At 40.3% G+C, this 22,388-nt stretch overlaps 1 protein-coding gene across 2 annotated transcripts in view; it reads left to right on the plus strand.

Annotated features, from left to right (window-relative positions):
• The window catches only part of LRP2 (LDL receptor related protein 2), a 199,855-nt gene that overhangs the window by 102,748 nt on the left and 74,719 nt on the right, over nt 1-22,388 (plus strand). For both annotated transcript variants that reach the window (XM_045860549.1, XM_045860633.1), the window contains exons 32-40: nt 371-537; nt 1,708-1,851; nt 6,185-6,294; nt 11,755-11,932; nt 13,269-13,482; nt 14,881-15,120; nt 19,228-19,416; nt 21,007-21,927; nt 22,048-22,213. In XM_045860549.1, the coding sequence (XP_045716505.1) occupies nt 371-537; nt 1,708-1,851; nt 6,185-6,294; nt 11,755-11,932; nt 13,269-13,482; nt 14,881-15,120; nt 19,228-19,416; nt 21,007-21,927; nt 22,048-22,213 (2,329 nt within the window). The remainder of the gene's footprint in view (nt 1-370; nt 538-1,707; nt 1,852-6,184; nt 6,295-11,754; nt 11,933-13,268; nt 13,483-14,880; nt 15,121-19,227; nt 19,417-21,006; nt 21,928-22,047; nt 22,214-22,388) is intronic.

Raw genomic sequence — 22,388 nt, forward strand, 5'->3', positions numbered from 1 at the left:
TTTTCAAAATCCAACTCTTCCTAAATTATTCAGCATTAGTGAGCTTTTTGTCTTGGTAGAAATGAAAGAACTTCCCGATTGTGATGGGGTAAGTAAGGAATTAATGGAAGGTGGCGTAAACCTGCCTCGGGACAACCCAGAAGCGCTGTGTGCGGGCCTGGAGGTCTGGGGACTCAGCAACACACTGAAACCCAATGGGAGGCCCTGGGCTGTCGGAGGGACTGTCCTCTGTGCACTGCGTTTATTGCCGCAATGCTGCAATGGATGACATTTTATTCCATAGGATGGTAGCAATCCACTGCCCTCCGTTACTCTAAATGTCTGGGAATAGTGGGGCATAATGGTGACTGATACTCTGCTGTTTTCACAGATGATCAACCTTTCTTAATAACTGTCAGACGCAGTGTCATTTTCGGGATCTCCCTTAGTCCCGAGGTGAAGAGCAATGACGCCATGGTCCCCGTGTCAGGGATACAGAACGGTTACGATGTGGAATTTGATGACTCAGAGGAATTCATCTATTGGGTTGAGAACCCAGTAAGTTTTTTTTTAATGTTATTTTAATTGTTGTTGAAGTACAATTTTCTATCTTTTACTCCTATCCCAGCCCACCTACCCAGCCCTCCCCACCTCCCTCCCATTTCCACCCTCCCCTAGTTTTTGTCCATGTGTCCTTTATACTTGTTCCTGTAAACCCTTCCCCCTTTCCCCTGAAATTCCCTCCCTTCTCCCCTCTGAACCCAGTAAGTTTTGAATAACATTCAAAGTATATAACTTGCAAAGCACCTGCACCAATGCCTTTTTATAGTCAATTGTTTGCTGGGTGAATAAAAGGGAAATGATCCAGAAATAAATGAACTTACTGCTAATTTTTTTTGTATTCAATGAAGGATGTAAATGGGAGGTTGGCCTGGAGCAAAGATCAGAACACTCTTTAGTTTAGAATAATAAGCACACTTAAGCTATTGGGTATTTTTTATTCATTCAGCAAGTACTTTTTAAGTGCTTACTATTTGCTCTGCACTGAACTAGTTGGTTCCAAGTGCAGAATATATGCCTGGAAGCAGCAGTCACAAAGGTTGTTCTTAAGGAGCTTTACGCTTGTAGAAGATATTAGACGAACATAAAAATGATCATAACTCAAGACTAAAAGCCATAGTTCCCTTAGGGAACTCCAGGAAAGCATTTGATGTGACTGCTGGGGCCTTTATTCAGAACCTTTGCAAACCCTGAGAATAAAAAGAACACTTCTACAATTATTTCCCACTGGGTCCCTTCCTCACCCTTTAGGAAAGAAATCTGTGAGGATAGGGAAAGGGCAAAGGGAATACAAATGAGGAAGAGAGGAGAGATCTCTGTGTTTGACACTTGATGCCATGGTGCAAAATATACTTCTGGCCTCCTGTGACTTGAGTTGTTTTTATGACTCTGGCCTTTGGTAATTAGGGAATAAATCTCTATAGCCAATATTAGAGGTAATTTGAATGATAAGCCTTGTGTGTACCTGTGACATACTTAAAAATCAGTGTTTTCAAAGTGTTGCTGCATTAGCATTATACACAGTGAGGCCACCCAATAGTTCTGAACCTTTGCCTTTTCTCCAAGTTGCAAGTGTTGAACATTGTAGCTGGCAGTCGCCATAGTGAAAGCAGTACTTTCCTGGAGAAACTGGCCTTGAAACAGCTCATTTCTCCTTGTTTTTTCCAGGGTGAAATTCACAGAGTGAAGACAGACGGTACCAACAGGACAGTGTTAGTTCCTCTCTCCAGTATGGGCTCTTCTATGAGCCTGGCCTTAGATTGGATATCAAGAAACCTTTATTACACCAATCCTGGGACTCAGTCAATTGAAGTAATGATTCCATAATACTACCATAATATTACCTGATACTATGTACACAACACTGGTTTCTTTTATTGATTCCAGAGCGAGGGGGAGGGAAGGAGAAAGAGGGGAAGAAAAACATGGATGTGAGAGAGAAATATTGATTGGCTGGGGACTGAACCTTCAACCCAGGCATGTGCCCTAATGGGGAACTGAACCCACGACCTCTTGGTCTGCAGGGTGATGCCCAACTAACTGAGCCACACCGGCCAGGTCAACAAACACTGGTTTCTGATTCATGTAAAATCTATTCTTAGGAAATGTTCTCATGGGTTTTGAAATTATTTTTAAGCAGAAAGAAAAGCAAAGAGATGTTAGTATTAGCTATCCAAGTCTCTAAAGCTAAGGAGGAAAACCAACTTAAAAATAAGTTACTGGAATTTTTTATTGTTCTCTTTGGTTTCCTCCTAAATATCAATACTAAGTTGTTCCTATAGAAGGATTTAAGATATTTGATAAAAATATATAAGAGGATAAATAAAAATTATGTAAGGAATTCATCATAAAGGAGAGATTATAGTAGTCAGGGAATTTTCGCTATCTTTTCTCATCAAATCTTTAATGCTACTTAGTCCTAAACCGAATTTATAGGTCACTTCTGTTGTAAGATGGAAATCTTTCCATGGCGCCAATACAGTTTTTCAAACAGTGAAACAGAAAGTAGAAACTTGATTCTAATTCCTTTGATACTCTCCTCTTTGCGATAACTGTTCTTTTTTACTCTAATTCCCAGAAGAAATTCTAAATGGGGTGCAGGTATGAAATTACATGAAGTAAATCAGAAGTAACTTGACTAATATTGGTTTTCTCCACTCTGGGACAAGGTTAAAACATGCAAGGGATTATTAATCCATAATTTTGAAAGTGGGCATTTCTAAAGCAAAGAGAGGGTCTTGTGAGAGGGACAATTAGCAGGGCCGTGTAGAGTGACAATGCACTGCTCTGGGTTAGGCACTGGCTAGGAAGTTCGCTGCTCTTTGGGGCACACAGCAGTCAAGTGGCTAATTTACAGCCGATGTAGAGCTCTGTCCAAGCTCACGTCGGACAGTGCTCTACAGTTTACAGAGGTCTTCCAGCAGTACCATCTCATTCAAGCTTCACAGCATTCCCAAGGGCAGGCAACTGTAGTAACCACTCACAAGGAGAGGGACATTTGCAGTATGCACAAATGCTAATCCCCTGGAATATTCCAAACTGGGTAGAATCATCAACTGTTAACATTAAGGAAACACTTGAAGGCTCATCTGGTTCAAGCCTTTGTCTTTTAAATAAGGAGCTGAAGTCCATAGAAGTTAAGAATTGGCATTAACAGTCAGCTTCACTGTCCAATTCCTGGGCAGTGTCCTAACTTTGCCTTGTTAGAAATTACAACTCTAGCAATCCGGCCTGATTTTGACCCCTCTTTGAGGGAATATCTTCCCTCTTTGAGAGACGATATTTTTCACCATGTCAGCTAAAAATACCACCCTCTCATCAAAACATGGGCAAAATTTGCAGCCTAAGATCCTTAATGTGGAACTCACATCTCTCTAGACTCCACTCAGTACAAAGCTGCCTTAATTCCAAATGACAGTTAATATGCTCCTGTACCATCTTGTGGTCTCTTGCTTTGCAAATGGGGGTCTTCCCTTTTTGACTGATAGCTTTCCAAAAGCAGGGAACATGTCTCCTCCATCAGTGTTAGGTAGAATGAAAAGATACAAGTTGAAAAATAGCTGAGTGTGTGCCTGTGCATGTATATGCATCGGTAAAGCTGCTTTACCCACCTAAACCTAAAGTTTGTACTTGTGCCCCAGTGCAGTGAGGTATAGAGGAAAAATAATTTGCTTTGGCATCCAAAGACCTGGCTTTGAGCTGGTTTGTTTGCTCATTCATTCATTCAACAAACACTAGGAAATGCTTTCTATGGATCAGTCCCATGGTTAGTCCTGGGCACTCAAAGATAAAGGAAACACCCCTGTCCCCTTCCCTGCCCTGCTTTTGAGTAGCTCACACATCTGAGAGCTAAACATATAAACACATACATTTGCTCTGGTGCAATAAGTATGGTATGAGCAGTGACTATAAAGAGCTGTGAGGTTGGGGGCAGAGGTGAAAGTGTGGGAGAAAGAATGGCAGGCTTTTCATAAGTGGTTATTGGTGAGCTGTGCATGAAGACTAACCAATATTTGTTTCTGTCAAATGAAGAAGTAGGGAAGAGGTGTACAAGGTAGAGAAAAACACTTTATTCAACACTCTGAAATATAAAGATACATCTTGTTAGTGGGGAGAGCACTGTATTTCTTCTACTCACAGACTGTTTGATCTTGGAAAAATTACTTAACTTCTCTGAACCTCTCTTTCCTTCCCTGTAAAACGGGGTTAATAGCTCAATAAGTAAAAGTGCTTCATGACACCAAGGGGCCAGTGAATGCAGTGCCTTATTTCCCTCAAATCATTAACATATTTAGAATATCTATGAAGGATCTCTAAGAATAATGATTCAAAGGTAAACTGCCCTTCTAGTGTTTTTATTGGTTTTCTCCTTTGGTGATATCAATTGTGACTTTTCTAGGAAAATGTTAGGCTGCTTAAGAAAACAAGAATAAAGTTCATTTACGGCTTACCTGTACAATAGCTGTTCTAGCATAAAAGTAATTCACATTTCATTCCAACTTTAGGATAAAAGAGAAATGTTTAAGAGATTGTGTTCCACTAGGGGTAGCTGTGTCGCCATTCCCCGAGAGCAATTTTGTCGCTGAAAAGGGAAACCTGCAGAATGGTTGTGTGAGAGAGAGAGCTTGATGCATTCCACAAAATGAGGAAGGAACTTTCCTGCGAACTAAAGAGAATCCAAGGCTTTGGAAAAGAGAGAAATTATAGAAGAAAGAGGCAAATTGAAAAGAGAAAAATTGTCTTAGTTCAAGTAGGAGAGAAAGAAAGGTACCATAGAAGAGAAAATTTTAGAGAAAAGAACAGTCAGGAAGAAAGGTGTGAGTGTGTGTGTGTGTGAGAGAGAGAGAGAGAGAGAGAGAGAAACACAGACACACAAATAACTATTGGCATTGGAAAACAATGTTATAAAAAGCTTTGCGCAAATCAACAGACATTTTCTCCTCCTGGCCCTCTCAGCTGCATATTAAAATAGACTTGTTCCTAAAAAAAACTGCTTCTAGTCCAGTAATCCATATTTCTCTGTGATGTTGCAAGGCTCTGTTAGCATTGTGATTATAACATAATAGCAATACAATTAAAAATAGATGGTATTGGGAAAGACATTAAGTTAAATCTTTTTAGGTCTCTTTCCTCATCTGTAATACAGGCATAATAATGGTATCTATCTCACAGGGTTATCCAATAATGCTTAGTATAATGCCTGGTACCTACTAGTGTCCAATAAATGGACCAATAAAATATAGGAAACATTTATTAAACACACTTGTGCCAATTATCCATGTTATCTCATTGTCCTGTGAGCTCTGTGCAGGAGGTGCCATTGTCATCCACATTTTAATGATGAAGAAACTGAGTTCCAAGAGCTGAATTTATTTGCCTTAGGTCACGCAGTCAGACCTGGCAGGGCAGAGATTTGAACTTGTGTGTTTTAACTCTGTTAACTTGGAAGAGAATTCACTTTAACTCTGAGTGAATTCACACTGTTTGATCAGCTGTACGTGCAGTGATGGGTCACTGGGTGCTGTGGCCCAGTCACTGGGAGGCAGGGAGGCTGTGGGGTTCCCATCTGTCTTCCAGAATTTTATCTTTTTTGAAGGTTTTTGTAGTTTCTCAGTAGCAGTGATTCTCTGTGTTTCCTCATTTGAATCCTTCTTTTATTCATATACATTTCTTCTCCTGAACTTTCAGTGAAATGAAAATAGGCATTTGAGATGTGATTTTTTTCTTTTCTTACTCTCATTTTCTTCCTTTCTTTTTTTAACGATTTTATTTATTTATTTTTAGAGAGAGGGGAAGGGAGGGAGAGCGATAGAGACAGAAACATCACTGTGTGGTTGCCTCTGGAGTGCCCCCTACTGGGGACCTGGTTTACAACCCAGGCATGTGCCCTGACTGGGAATCAAACAAGCAACCCTTTGGTTTGTAGGCCAGCACTCAATCCACTCAGCCACACCAGTCAGGACTCAGTCTCATTTTCTACTGAGCTAATTTTCTTATATCCAGGAAATATAATTAGGAATTATCTGAACTTCATGCAAAATCCCCCACTCATCTCTAGTCTTGCTTTGGAATTTGTTGTGTGTTCTACGTTTTCCTTCACATCAGCTTTCTTTGTTTTCCCCTAATAAATGATTGTATGCTCTAGGTTTTGACACTCCGGGGCGAGGTCAGATACAGAAAAACACTGATTACCAATGATGGGACAGCTCTTGGAGTTGGTTTTCCAGTTGGCATAACTGTTGATCCTGTTAATGGGTGAGTGTTAAGCAGTAACTCATGCCTTCCATACAGCACCATTCGTGTACATGTTATGGTCTGATGAAAATAGGAGGTTTCAAACCTAGGACATTTTCTGATTTCATATGCCAACATTTGAAAAATACAGATCTCAGTGAGGAAGAGAAATAGCTCTGTGATATGTTTAATGTGAAGGATATGATATGTATGTTGTTCTGTGTTCTTCAAATTAATAACATTGGACTGAAAATCAATTCCAAACAAGCAAGAATTTTAGGAATTTAAAAATAGAATCATAAGAATGAGCAACGCATTCTGACTTTGAGTGAATGTAGAAAACTTTAAGGGGGTAGATAACATTTGAAATACATCTTGAAGGATGAAAATGCTTCTAGTAGGTAGAGGATGGGTTGCAACTGGGGAATGGTATGTGAGGCCAGCTGAGTGCCAAGGGTGCAGAGGCATGGTGGTACAGGCTCTGGAACCAGAGGCTTAGCGTAGGGGTCAGTTGACCCAGTTGACCAGATGGGAGATACAGCAGATAAGGAAGGTCATTTGGGAACAAATTGTGGGGAGCTTTGATGTCATGCTGAGGAACTGTACTTGATTCTTTAGAGAAATAAAAAGCCAGCAGGGAATTTGGAGGAAGAGTGTGATGGAACCAAATCTGTATTTTAGAAAAGACTGGTCAGGACCGGAGTGGAAGAGGCCAAGGGCAGGGAGAAGAGGAGAAAACGAAATTCATGACATAGACTAGAGTCTTCTGGTCTGTTTGATCAGTTACTTCATTTTATACTGTATTATAAACTAGAACAATAAATTATAAAGTGTGAGCATTGACTTTTTAAGAGAACAGTTATCTTGCACCAAGTACATTTTGACTTTCTGTTTGACAGTCAGCAGATGCTCAGGTGTGGGAGGGGAGGAAGTGTCAGCTCTCTGCTTCAAGTACAGGCAATGCACAAATCAATCTCAATTCTTAAAGGGTACCAAAAGCAAAAATTTTATTCCATGATTGCTGGCTTGTCCTAACTTTTAGTTATTTTTTCCAGAAGGACAGTCTTAGATTTAAAGTTCCACTTTTGAAACTCAAGTTCATGCATTATTCATTTTCCTTTCATCAAACATTTATTTATTCTGCTATTATTGGATGGTCTATTAGAATCTGCAAGCTATTAATACAAAACCCAAAATGTATAATGGCTCAAAGAAAATAGAAGTTTATTTGTCTTTCATTTGGGCAGTGGAGTTTGGGCATAAGGTGGGAGAAGCTCTATTCTGCACGGTCATTCAGGGGCCCAGGCTGACGGGGTCTTCAGTAGGAGACTTTGAAAGTCATCCTGGGTGTTGACACCTTTTGAGCAGTAGAGGGAGGAGCATTCAGGAATGCGCTGGGTAGTTTTTATGGACCAGGCCTGCAGGGCGTGCATACTACTTCTGCTCACCTTCCTTTGACTAGAATGCAGTCACGTGGCTACAGTTAACTACAAGGAAGCCAGGACATGTAGGCCAGTTTTTTACCAAAAAAAGAAGAGGAAGACATTGATTTTGGCAAGTGAAAGCATTCTCTGCCAAGGCTAGGGGTATATGGGTTGATACTAAGATTGTTAAAAGCATAATCTATAATTTTTATAACCTCAGGAATTTATAGGTTAATATATTTGATAAGTCCCATGCATAAATACCAATAACCCAGGTGTGTATATGATTAAGAGCCATAAAAGAAGATAAAAAAATTGGGATGAGAGTGCTGTAGAGAGAAATTTTCAGCTTAATGGAGGTGATGCTGTTTGGACTGGATCTTAAAACATACATAGAGTTTCACTATGCAGACCTGGCTTTAAGGATATCATCCATTCTCCGAAGGAAGCAAAGTCAAGTGCAGGAGCAAAGAGAGAGGAAATGTTCAGGTAACTAAGAGCAGCACAATTGAATTGGGAAGCACTGATTTTTCAGAGGAAACAGGATAGAGACTCATGGATATAATGTTTTGGATGCTCAGTGAAGAGAAAGTCTTGAGACATCGGACTTCTGGCAAGATGGAGGCATAGGTGGACGCACCGTACCTCCACGCACAACCAAGATTAGAACAACAACAATTTAGAGGCAGAATAATACCCAGAACTGACAGAGAATTTATCTGAATGGAAGTCAGACAGCCCAGAAGTTGAAGTAGACCTGTTCATTCAGACTGGTAGGAGGGGCGGAGCTGGGGGGGGGGGCGCGGTGATCGGGGAGAATTCGGAGCAAATTCGGCGCGAACTCCGTGCGTAAGCCCTCAGGGTGCGCAACATTGCAGCGGTGGACCCTGAGTATGCAAGCAGCGGCTGGCGGACCCAGTGAAGCAGCGATTGTGGACCAGGGCAGAGCGTGCAACCCAGGATCCCAGAGAAGGGACTGTGATCTCAGGAGAACAGAACTACCACCATTGTTCCCTCCCGCCCCCGCACCCGTCCCCACACACAACGTCACAATCTAATGACTGGGGTGCCCAGCCCAGGTAAATACCTAAGGCTCCGCCCCTCACTGTAACAAGAGTGACCAGATGGCGGCGGCGGTGGGGGGGGGGGGCGGGAAGGACAGACAGAGAGAGACATGTCTCCAACAGAAGAACAGATCAGTCCCCCAGGACTCATCCTTTTGAGTGACTAAGAAATAGCCAATCTATCAGATACACAGGTCAAAACACTGGTTATCAGGAAGCTCACAGAATTGGTTGATTTTGGGTGCAAATTAGATGAAAAGTGCAGGTTACCATAAAAGAGATGAAGGAAGATGCATGGAGAGCCAATAGTGATGGGAAGGAAACTGGGTCTCAAAACAGTAGAGTGGACCAGAAGGAAGCAAAAAACAACCAAGCAGGAAAACATGATGAAATAAGAATTCAAAAAAATGAGGAGAAGCCTAGGAGCCTCCAGGACATCTTTAAACGTTTCAACATCTGAATTATAGGGGTACCAGAAGGAGAAGAGGAAGAGCAACAAGTGCAAGAGTTATTTGAACAAATAGTAAAGGAGAACTTCCCCATTCTGGCAAAGGAAATAGACTTCAAAGAAATCCAGGAAGCACAGAAAGCCCCAAAGAAGTTGGACCCAAGAAGAAACACACCAAGGCACATCATAATTACATTAGCCAAGGTAAAAATGAAGGAGAGAATCCTAGAAGCAGCAAGAGATAAGGGGACAGTAACCTACAAAGGAGTTCCCATCAGACTGTCAGCTGATTTCTCAAAAGAGACCTTACAGGCAAGAAGGGGCTGGAAAGAAATATTCCAAGTCATGAAAGACAAGGACCTACATCCCCGATTGCTCTATCCAGCAAAGCTCTCATTTAGAATTGAAGGGCGGATAAAGCGCTTCTCAGATAAGGTCAAGTTAAAGGAGTTCATCACCACCAAGCCCTTATTTTATGAAATGTTAAAGGGACTTACCTAAGAAAAGAAGATACAGAAAAAACATGTGTAGTAAAAGGACAGCAAACTCGCAATGATTAACAACCACACCTAAAGCAAAACCAAAAGAAACTAAGCAAACAACTAGAACAGGAACAGAACCACAGAAATGGAGATCACATGGAGGGTTAGCCACAGGGGAGTGGGAGGAGGAGAGAGGGGGAAAAGGTACAGAGAATAAGTAGCATAGAATGTAGGTTGAAAATAGATAGGGGGAGGGTAAGAATAGTATGGGTAATGTAGAAGCTAAAGAACTTATAAGTATGACACATGGACATGAACTAAAGGGGGGGATATGGATGGGAGAGGGTGTACAGGGTGGAGGGAAGTGAAGGGGGGGAAAAGGGGACAACTGTAATAGCATAATCAATAAAATATATTTTAAAAAAGAGAAAGTCTTGAGAAAATTATGATCAATGTTATTGAATCAGTTGCTACAGAAAAACATTCCTGTGGGTGTCACAAATAAAGGGTTGAGTCGCTGGTCACATCAGAGAGAGGATGTTCATTGAGGACATAAAAGAGTTAGAGTGAAGGGAAGGTGAAGAAATGTGACTACTCTTTTTAAGAGTTTGGTATTGAAAAAATAGAAAAAGATAGATGTGTATAGACCAAAGTATAACAGGAAAAAATTTTAGAATAGGGAAACCTGAGCATATTTTTAAGAGCGGATGAAAGATCAGTGATGGGCTCACTGATTGAGAATGAAAATTATGGGCTGGGATTAGTAGGGAAAACTTTGAAAGACCCGAGAAGGGGAATACGACATGGTCAGCTAGGGGTGATTGTTCACAGCTAAGGTTTGGGTAGCATAAATTTTTAGTCAACTCAGAGTTCACAAGAGTTCTGTGACTGTTGAGCAAACTTTTGGTAGCTTGGAATGGGGGAGGAGAAAGCAACTAATGATAGGAATACAGGATTATAATTAGGGAGGTAGGCAAGCTGGGAGATCAAGAGAACAAGTAAGAGTATTGTTAAAGTGGTTGCATATGAGGTCCAGGCATAGAAGGACTGGAGGTTTGGGAGCTCTGCAAGTTTTAAGGGCAAAGAAGCTTCAACAGGAGAAATAAAATAAGAGCAGGGATGAGATGGGAGAGTTTGTCAAGGCAGAGAATTTCAGAGTTTGAGAAGTTAGAAGGACTTGCAGATGAGGTTCATGGGATTGGTATATTGGATTGGTGGTGGAATAGGTATGCAATAAAGATTATTGGAATCAAGGAGTTTGAAGACTTGTGAGGAAAGAGTGTAAGAGAATTGTTTATTGTGGCTATAGCAGGAGAGGAGATAGAAAGAAATTAAAACCTGGATTCAAGTCTGGAAGTTATGTCCTCAGTGGAAAAGGAAAGCAACCCTTCATCTACGTTGATGAAAACTTTCATCTATTGTGGATTTGGCAGTTCTCTGTGGTGACTGAGTCTAGTTCATTGTGAAATAGAAAGTTTTACATCCCGATATCAGCATGCCAATGAAATTCCATTGTGAGAAAAATGTTATTCATTTTTTTCTCCTATTTTGTTGCATTTTTCATCAAAGAAATCGGATTAAATAGGAAAGTAGCTGGTCTTGTGGGAGATGATGATTTGTATAACTAAGGAAAAAGCCTGGGAGGTGAGCAGGCAGGTGCCTGACAACATATTCATTAGCTTTGTCCTTCCCAGTGTACCGGGCAGAATGAGATCGTTTGAAAGACATTGACTGTTGATGTAAGTTCCTCCTTGGTCACAAGCTTTCCACCTGCTTGACCAAGCTAAAGGATCACCCACCAAAGATAGATGATACCCTGCTGGTTTAGAAACCATTGAAAATGACCTCTACCCCAATAATAACTAGGAAATATATAAACATTGATACTGGTTAAATACTCAACATTGTACTAAAAAAATATTGATGAATCAGACTTTCTCCATTGAATTGTGTGTATCTTGAGGACAAGGCATACACATTATCATTTAAATGTTTAAATAAAGGATGCCATTTACCCTAATCCACTTTCAGTTTCATTGACTTAGTGTTTTTCATGTTCGCAGGAAACTGTACTGGTCGGACCAGGGAACTGACAGTGGGGTTCCTGCCAAAATTGCGAGTGCTAACATGGATGGCACATCTCTGAAGACCCTCTTCACTGGAGACCTTGAACACCTGGAGTTTCTCACTCTTGATATTGAAGATCAGAAGCTCTACTGGGCGGTCACCAGCAGGGGAGTGGTATGAGCACCCTTTCAGTCTGTTGGTCTTCATTGCTGAGCCTACATGGCCCATCCAGACTGTTCCCAGTTGTCTGGGATGTGTGCAGTGATGAGAAAGCTCTTGTCACATGCTGCGATTTCTGCATACAACTCAGCATGACCCACACAGTACTCACCATCTCCCTCCCTTCCTCTTTCTGCTTCTGCTCTGCCCTCCTGGGTCTGTGAGCTTGTTAGAGGTGTAACTCTCCATCTTTTCTGCTAGGCTAGAAGCCTCCTGTTTCTCCTTGACTCTGATAACCATGTCCTTACTTAATCATCACACAATCCTTGCTCTCTTTCCTCAGGTCCAGCCTTTTTCTGCCACCTCCACCCTTCTGAGCCACTTCTCTCTAGCCTTGACTACAACATGACCCTCATTACTGTACCTGCTTTTGTGATGGAGACATGTTGTCTTCATGAAACCCATAACCTATAGGTTTAATTACTGCTCAGCCTAGAACGCTGGCCTAGAGGAGTAGCTCCACACATTTCAGCTGAGCTGGGTCAGCTGTAATCTGCTATAGGGAACTCCCTCAGCAGCTGCCTCGGGGCAACCTTATCTTCTGGAACTCTGTCAGTTTCTAAGGCACAGCCTGTGCTTGTAGCTGCTGGGTTCCCTTGCCCATTGAGGCAGGGGGCCCAAACCCATTTGTCTCTCTTGCCAATGCTCAGCTCAGATCCTGGCACAGAGGAGGTACTTGAGAAGAGTTTTGGAATGAAATCAAACCAGCTATCTACATTTTGTTTTTCTTCCAGAAGCAGGCCACTCACAATTTCCCAATAGGAACTTCATTCTTGTGTGTTCCTTTCAAGTTCACCAAGTCATTCTGACTAAGGCTTGTCACCTGTTCTGCTATACCAGTGCTGCCCTTTGCCCCACCAGTCTTGCTGTCTCCTGTGATTATACAGAGCATGTTCCCGATCCCCACTGCAGAAACTGTTGATGATGCTAAATTCAGGGTCAGTCACTCCTGTGTAATGGCCCACAGTTGGACATATTTAAGGAGACATTAATTGTGTATCTCTGACTAGAATATCACATGCAGAGATGAAATAGGGTTAGTCCTCATTTCTTCACAATGCCACCTGAGAAAGTTGATTGACTTACCTGAACTTCAGCTTCATTATCAATGAAATGGGCACAATGACATTGCCTGACCTACTGCTCAGTGTAGCTGTGACTATCAAATCAAAAAATAGATACAAAAAATCGCTGTGAAAGATAGAGGGCTGTATAAATGTCAAGTCTATCATTTTAAATGTTTCTCTCATTTCACTATGAATCAGTCAATAACAAAATTCTGGTCTTTTAGATTGAAAGAGGAAACGTGGATGGCACAAGTCGAATGGTCCTGGTAAACTATCTTTCCCACCCCTGGGGAATTGCTGTCTATGGTTCCTTCCTCTATTATACTGATGAGCATTACGAGGTCATTGAAAGAGTTGACAAGGCCACTGGGGCCAACAAAGTAGTCTTGCGAGATAATACTCCAAATCTAAGGGGACTCCGAGTTTACCATAAACACAGTAAGTATTTGTCACTGTAACATACACCGTCATGGATGTACAATGTGTATTCACATCTACACACTTAGATATAAACACATGCTCACACACAGACCTATGTACATACACATGCATGCAAATTGAAAGGACTCAAACTGTTTTAAAATAACCATGTCTTAAGCATAGCTAAGTGTCTGAGACTAATCTGGCATCTGAAAGGCTGGGTTGAATTCAGAGTGAGCTTATTCCCATTCTTCTCTCTTCACCTTAAAATCTTCACTTTGCTTTGCTTCACAGCACTCTCTGATATACCTAGTGGTCTATTGCCTGGATTTTCTAATTAGCTGGTCATTTTGTCTGTCTTGTTTCTTGCTCTCTACCCAGTAACTACAAAGGTTCTGGTACCTTGCTCAGTAAATATTAATTGGATAACTGCTGGGAAAATGTATCAGGATAGAATTTTTAATCGTTTTTAAAATTGCTGTTCAAGTACAGTTTTCTGCCTTTTCCCCCCACCAGCCCAACACCCCCGCCCTCCCCCCTCCCTTCCATTTCCACAGCCCCTCCCCCACCCCGGTTATTGTCCATGTGTCCTTTATACTTGTTCCTGCAAACCCTTCACCCTTTCCCCCTGAAACTCCCTCCCTTCTCCCCTCTGGTCACTGTCAGCCTGTTCTCAATTTCAGTGTCTTTGGTTATATTTTGCTTGTTTGTTTTGTTGATTAGGTTCCTGTTAAAGGAGAGATCATGTGGTATTTGTCTTTTACTGCCTGGCTTATTTCTGGAATTTTTAATGTTAAAAGGAATATTATTAGCTGTTGCCTATTTCAACATATTTTTCAGAAATAATCTTTTTGTTATGCCCCCTTTAAATTAGCATTGTGATCTAGAGATTATTTTTATAGTTCTGACCTAGTTTATAGCTTTTAACTTCTAGTCAAAGATTATCAAACAATTTGTTTGCTGTTCTATAACCTCAGCTGTCACTAGTATTTATTTCTATTGCATGTGAATAGAAGGCTTTTAAATGCTCTTATTTAATATATTTTATAACAAACACCTATCATATTGTTGATCATGTCTTTAAACTGATATAATTTTAAATACCAGTACATAGGCCAAGAGGAAAAAAAAATAGGATTTTTATACTGACTTCCCTAATTTTTACATGATTTGTGGAAGAAATACAATTGGTGCTCCATTCTTTATTGTACAATAGTTGTGGTTCTGTTTTCATACCTTTAGATGTTAGTTATATAAGCTTTAGTCTTTCAAGTATTGTTTTTAGGTTGTTAACTCAGATACTGTATTTTGTTATTAATTTTATAATGAATTATTTGCTGACCCAATTATAAAGGTTGGGATGGAGAAGCAAGTAGGTAGGGTCAAAAGTTACAAACTGATTTTCATTTCATTTAGCCTCTGCCGAATCCTCAAATGGCTGCAGCAACAATGTGAATGCCTGTCAGCAGATTTGCCTGCCTGTACCAGGAGGACTGTTCTCGTGCGCCTGTGCCACTGGATTTAAGCTCAATCCTGATAATCGGACCTGCTCTCCATATAGCTCTTTCATTGTGGTTTCAATGCTCTCTGCAATCAGAGGCTTTAGCCTGGAATTGTCGGATCATTCGGAAGCCATGGTGCCAGTGGCAGGCCAAGGTACGCCACTCCACTCTAAGTAAGATTTGACCCCATCTGGTGCCAAGTTGCAATCCTTGGTGCTGTAAAGCCTTTCTCTGTGTTTGAATTCAGCACACAATGAAGCTTGTCTTTCTCTTTAAATGGACTGATTCAGCCTCAAGTGGTTCTCAGACTTTAGTGTGCATCAGAATTGGAGGGATTTTAAAACACAGATCTGGGTCCTATCTGCAGATTCTCTGATTTAGTAGTCTGGGGTGGGGCTAGAGAATCAGCATTCCTAACAAGTTTCCAGGGCATGCTGACATTGCTGGTCTACATACCACAGTGAGGAGGACAGGCCTATAGCAACATAGAATGAGATCGCAAGAAATTATTTAGAGTTGGCGGTCAGAAGAACTGTTCCTTATTTCTGAGTATTAATGGAAATTTTAGGGTAGAGAGTCTACTACTATTTAGGATAGTAATGAAATAGTCTCCAATCTGATTTATTAATATATATTTGATGAGTTGAAATAAATGAACTCACATTATTTGTCTCTCCTTAATAAGTTTTTAGTAGCCTCAGAAGGAGAGTGCCACAGACTAATGACAGAGATAAAAGACAGGAAGGGAAGAAAAAAGGATGAAGGCAAGGAAGGGTTTGGAGAAATGGTCAGAAAAGACAGAAAAGCATACAGTGAGAGGTGTCAGTGTTCTGGCACCACACAGGCTCCTGCTTGATGATCATGTTCACATATACTTGTGACACAGTGTTGTTTTTTCATATCTAAAAAGGCATGCATCTAAATGACCATCTTGTAAAGATATTGTAAAATTCATAATTTTTTTCCACCCAACTTTTAAAAAATATGTTTTATTGATTATGCTATTATAGTTGTCCCAATTTTTTCCCCTTTGCCTCCCTCCGCCCAGTACCCACTTTCCATCCAGCAGTCACCCCCTTACTTTATGTCCATGGGTTGTACATATAAGTTCTTTGGCTTCTCCATTTCCTTTACTATTCTTAACCTTCCCCTGTCTATTTGTAGCTACCAATTATGCTTCTTAATCCCTGCACCATTTTTCCCATTCCCCTCCTTACCCCTCCCAGCTGATAACTCTCCAAATGGTCTCCATATTTATGATTCTGTTCCTGTTCTGGTTGTTTGCTTAATTTGTTTTTTTTTTTAGATCCAGTTGTTGATAGTTGTGAATTTGTTGCCAGTTTAATGTTCATAGTTTTGATCTTCTTTTTTTCTTAAATAAGTCCCTTTAACATTTCATGTAATAATGGTTTGGGGATAGTGAAATCCTTTAGTTTTACCTTGTCTGGGAAGCATTTCATCTGCTCTTCAATTCTAAATGATAGCTTTGCTGGATAGAGTTATCTAGGTTGTAGGTCCTTGCTTTTTATCACTTTGAATATGTCTTGCCAGTCCCATCTAGCCTTCAAAGTTTCTCTTGAGAAATCAGCTGACAGTCTCATGGGAACTCCTTTGTATTTTTCTTGCTGCTTTTAAGATTCTCTCTTTATCTTTAACCTTTGGTATTTTAATTATGATGTGTCTCAGTATATTCCTCTTTGGGCCTAACTTGTTGGGACTCTCTGTGCTTCCTGGACTTGTATGTCTATTTACTTTGCCAAATTGAGAAGCTTTCTTTCATTATTTTTTCAAGTAAGTTTTAAATTTCTTGCTCTTCTTCTTCTCCTTCTGACACCCCTATGATTCGGATGTTGGTATGTTTAAAATTGTCCCAGAAGTTCCTAAGCCTCTCCTCATTTTTTTGAATTCTTGATTCTTCTCACTGTTCTGGTTGAATGCTTATTTATTCCTTATGTTTCAAATTGTTGATTGGAAGCCTGGCTTCCTTTATTTCTTCCTTTATGTTGTTGTCATACTCAATGAGTTCTCTGAGTATCCTGATCACCAGTGTTTTGAACTCTGCATCTGATAGGTTAGTTTTGACTCCCTGTCTTAGTTGCATGGCCTATTGTTGAAGAGGTGCCTGTAAATTGTATAGGGCAAATCATCAGGGTGGGGCAACCCACATCACCACTTTGAGGCTATGTGTTGGGGGAGGGCTCAGAGAAGAGACAGTGCTGCTGCCTGGCTTCTGAAGGTTTGCCCGGCACTTGCCCCATTTCCAGTCACTTCACCCACTCCCCGTATGCAACTGGCACCCTTCCAGCTGTTGCCCTGGTGCTGAATCCCAGAATGGGTGGGTTTGCATGCGTTCTAAGATTGTGAGGGTCCTTTAAGTGGAGTTTCCTACAAATACAGCAGTTTCTTCTGTCGCCCCAACCTCCACTGGTTTCTATGGTCAGAAGTTATGGGGATATCTCTTCCCTGCACAAGAACCCTGGGCTGTGTGGTCTGGCCGAGAACACTATGTGGTTTGGCCTGGGGCTAAGACCACTCACTCCCCAGGTGTCCCTCATGACTTTTATCGTCCACACTGGTCTCCCCTTCTCTGCACCACATCACGTCTCCTCCCCTTCTCCCCTCCTCCCCTTCTGGATGAATGTGGCTTCTTTAAATACTTGGTTGTTGGACTTCCATGCCGTTCAATTTTCTGATAGTTCTAGGTGTTATTTGTTTTGAGGTTTAGTTGTAATTCTCTCTGTGGTTGCATGAGGAGGTGAAGCATGTCTAATTGTTAACATCTTGCCACATTTGAGGTCCCAATTTGTATATGGTTGTGTGTGTGTATACACACAGAGTGAGGCAAAAGTAGGTTTACAGTTGTTTGTATGAAAACAATACAATAATTAATAAATAATGTAAGAATGAAGTTTGTGTTTCATATACTCACAACTGTAAACCTACTTTTGCTCCACCTGGTACATATCCATACATCTTTATTGAACTTTTTGAAAATACTTGCAGATATCATGATACTTCATCGCTACAGACTTTAACATGCATCTTCTAAGGGCATTATCATCTAATATTTATATTTATATTTTTCTCTTTTGCCTCAGAAAATTTTTTATAGCTATTGTTGTTTTCCAGCCAAGAGCTAATCAAGACTCATGCATTGTATTTGGAATGTCTCTTCAGTTTCTTTTGATCTGCAGTAGTTGCCTTGGTTTTTTGTTTTGTTTGTTGTTGTTATGGCATTGATTTATTAAGAAATAAGTTGATTTTTTTTGAAAAGACAGACTAATTATCTTTTAGAATCTCACATTGAGGATTTATCTGATTATTTTTTCCTGGTATCATTTAACATGTTATTCAATTTATACCTTGCATTTCACATGAAATGAAAGTTAGATCTAATTGTTGGATTAGATTGAAATCGAACACATTTGGCAAGAATACCTCATAGGTGATGCCATGCACTTGATACATAGTCTTGTTAAGAAGAACATGATGTCAGCTTCTTCCCCTCTTAGTGATATTTAAACTTGATCACTTGGTTAAGGTGGTTACCATGAAATCCCTGCTTTTTAAAGGTGTATTTTTCCCTTTGTAATTTGTAAGAAAATTTTGAGGTCACACTGTGGCATCCAGTGAATATCTTGTTTCCCTAGTGCCTTTTACCAATTGGGTTTCACAGCCACTGATGATCCTTGTCTGAAATGATTGTTTAATTAGGATTGAAAATGGTGATTTTCTTATTCTATCATTTCTTCTACATTTATTAGATAATATTCTTCTAGGAGCGCTGTCCTATTTACCCAGTGAAACTTAAAAAAAAATTATCACTGTGGACTCAAAATTTCACTTTTTTAACTCAATGTGTTACAAATCATTTAATATAATTACTCTTTCGGTGCTCCAGCTGATCCATCTTGGCCAGGGAGAACCTCTTGAAGTGACTGCCTGTGTTCTTCTGATATGACCCCATCACTGTTTGAGTGCTTCCTTGCTTGTTGGTGTAGTAAGATGTTCTAGGTTCACCTCATATCTTTCTACCCCCAAATTCTAATCATCTATGTCTCTTAGGAGCCAGTGCTTCTTATTGTGGGAAAGGTGGGAAACCAAGATCTGGGTGGTAGGTGTGCTCTTTGCAACTGGGAAACAAATAGTTTTGTTTTGCAATGGGGCATAGTCAGATCACAGGTTAGAAAGGAGGGCAGACACTTAAAAATTCTAGTTCTAGCTAGCGCCTTGTTTAATAATCTTTTCTTAAACATTCCAGGAAGAAATGCACTGCATGTGGATGTCGATGTATCTTCTGGCTTTATTTACTGGTGTGATTTTAGCATCTCTGAGAAATCTTATAATGCAATCCGTAGAATCAAACCAGATGGGTCTGGTTTTACAAATATTGTCACACATGGGATAGGAGAAAATGGAGTGCGGGGTATTGCAGTGGACTGGGTAGCAGGTAGGTAAGCTGCATAATGATGTCATTTTTTCTTGTGTGTTTGTATCTCCTTAATCTTATTTTATGCTAGAAAATTTAGTCTAACATTGTATATGCTACAGATATGTATTTCTGATCCTAAAATATGATGAAATCATCATATTTTAGTTTGGCAGCTGTTTATTTTAAAGTCCAACAACTTTAGTTGCCCGACTCTTAATTGCTTCCTCTTGTTAATTCATAAAGCCCTTTTAATTAGGTACTTCCTCTATTGTAGTTCTATTAAAATGCCTGACTCAATGTTGCATTAATTGAGTTGTATTGGTTCATGTACTTAATTTTGAAATAACACTCATTTTTAATGATGCACTGAGAATCAAATGCATTATAATTTTTAGAATATAATACCATTCTACAAAAATAGGTATCACTGAGTTTTATACAGCTTGGTGAGTAGGCATCACATAGAAATATTAAAATGTATTATAAAAACCCCGGTACTGTAGTAAGAGTTTATTGCAAATAGTAAATATGGTAGTATGGTTAGATAAGACTTTAATTGGGTTCCTAAATCTCATCCCTGATTATGAATTTACTATGTTATTACTGAGAGTGAAGTTACAGCAGGGTCAGTAGTCTGTGTCCTGTGGACCAAAGGCGGCACACTGCCTATTGCATTTAAGTTGAGTTTCACTGGAACACAGCTATGCCCACGTGTTTAGGTACTGTCTATGGCTGCTCTTATGTTACGGTGGCAGAGATGAATACTTGTGAAAGAAACCTCATGCTCTGCAAAGCCCAAAATATTTACAATGAACAAGCCTTTTTAGAAAAAGTTTGCCAACCCTGGATTGAAGGATTGGAATACACTTATGGTCCAATTAGAAATAGATAATGAAAAGAATAGATTAGTACATTGCATACCAGCATAATTTCTCTAGAGCAGGTTTGAGTCAGATAGAGAAACAAAGGTGTGTTTTGGTAGTTGGTTTAACAACAGACTTTCGACTACGTGGAATCAATGTGGGATCACTCTTCATTATACTGTCTTCACAACATGCTCTTTTTTCCCCTTGCATTGTTTTATAATGCTCAAAGGCAAACACAGTTTTGATTTGGTGGCTTTAGAAGGTTCGTGGAATGACTACATCTATACTGGTTAGGAAGACTAGGACAAGACCTCATGTTAGTGTTAGCACAAACCTTGATCAATGACCTGATCTTTGCTCCTTTCTTCCATGTTGGAGTAGAAGTCATACCACGATGATGCTTATTTAGAGTCTTTGAAGATGCAGGTGTTCAACATTCAGGTAGAAAAGGATGGACATCCTTGGAAAAAAACTTTTGAGTTAAAAGTGGGTTCTGACATTTGCTGAAATTCTAATGTGGTTTAGAAGCTGAGGATAGGCACATTCTGTTTAAATTTGAACAAACAATCTCTTTAGATCCTTAGTAAATATTTATTTTTATAAGTCTAAACAGGCATTCATTACCTTGGAAAAGAAAATACATACTGAGTCAAACCTCAACCTTACACATTTTGTTCTGAATATCCTCTTTTTCCTTCTTGCTTTTCCATTTGTGAGCATGCTCTTTCATTTTTTCTTGCAGACAATCTTTATTTCATCAATGCTTTTGAGTCTGAAACACTGATAGAAGTTTTGCGTATCAATACCACTTATCGTCGTGTTCTCCTTAGAGTCATAGTGGACATGCCCAGGGATATTGTTGTAGACCCCAAGCACAGATACCTCTTCTGGTCTGACTATGGGCAAAACCCAAAGATTGAACGTGCTTTTCTTGACTGTACCAATCGCACTGTGCTTGTGTCTGAGGGCATCGTCACACCACGGGGCTTGGCCGTGGACCATGGAAATGGCTATGTTTATTGGGTTGATGATACTTTAGATGTCATTTCAAGGATTGATATTGAAGGAAAGGAATGGAAAGTGATTCGTTATGGCAGTCGCTACCCAACTCCTTATGCCATCACTGTTTTTGGAAATTCTATCATATGGGTAGATAGAAATCTAAAAAAAATCTTCCAAGCTAGCAAGGAACCAGAGAACACAGAACCACCAGCAGTGATCAGGGACAATATCAATTGGCTAAGAGACGTGACTGTCTTCGACCAGAGTGTCCAGCCCTGGTCATCAGCTGAGGTCAACAACAACCCTTGCTTGGAAAATAATGGTGGGTGCTCCCATCTCTGCTTTGCTCTGCCTGGATTGCTCACCCCAAACTGTAGCTGTGTTTTTGGGACCCTGGACCATGACGGCAAGAGCTGTACCATTACAAAACAAAATTTCCTCATCTTTGCCTTGGAGAACTCCTTGGGAAGCCTACACTTGGATCCTGAAGACCATAGCCTACCTTTCCAAATGATAAATGTGGGAGGACATGTCATGGCCCTGGACTATGACAGCATAAATAACCGAATTTACTTCACACACAATTTAGAAGCTAGACACGGCCAGATTTCCTATGTCAACCTGGATGCAAGGATCAGTTCTCCCACTGCCATTGTTTCAGGTAAGAGAACTACAGGTTTGGCTTACTTTGGACACAGTGGGATCAACATGTGGATGGCCAGGTGATTCTAAAATGCATATGAGCCTCTAACATGTGTGTGTGTTTGTTGGTTATATCCAGACATAGGGACTACTGATGGGATTGCTTTTGACTGGATCAATAGAAGAATTTATTACAGTGACTACACCAACCAGACGATTAACTCCATGGCTGAGGATGGGTCTAGGCGTGCTCTGATAGCCCATGTTACAAAGCCAAGAGCAATTGTCTTAGATCCTTGTGGAGGGTATGCCATCATCTTGGTTATATTTCTGTTTACTTATTGCTGAATGGAGAGGGGCCTGAAGTTATTTTACATTCACAGAGGACCAATACTTTATGGACTTGTAACACTGTACTATTGATTCAAGGGTGAAAGAGTGACTTGCCTTGGGAGGGAACTCATGTTGACCCTAGAAATG

Source organism: Phyllostomus hastatus, unplaced genomic scaffold (assembly GCF_019186645.2).
Source record: "Phyllostomus hastatus isolate PE091 unplaced genomic scaffold, TTU_PhHast_1.1 phas_contig_1, whole genome shotgun sequence".
In the NCBI taxonomy this organism is placed as follows: Eukaryota; Metazoa; Chordata; class Mammalia; order Chiroptera; family Phyllostomidae; genus Phyllostomus; species Phyllostomus hastatus.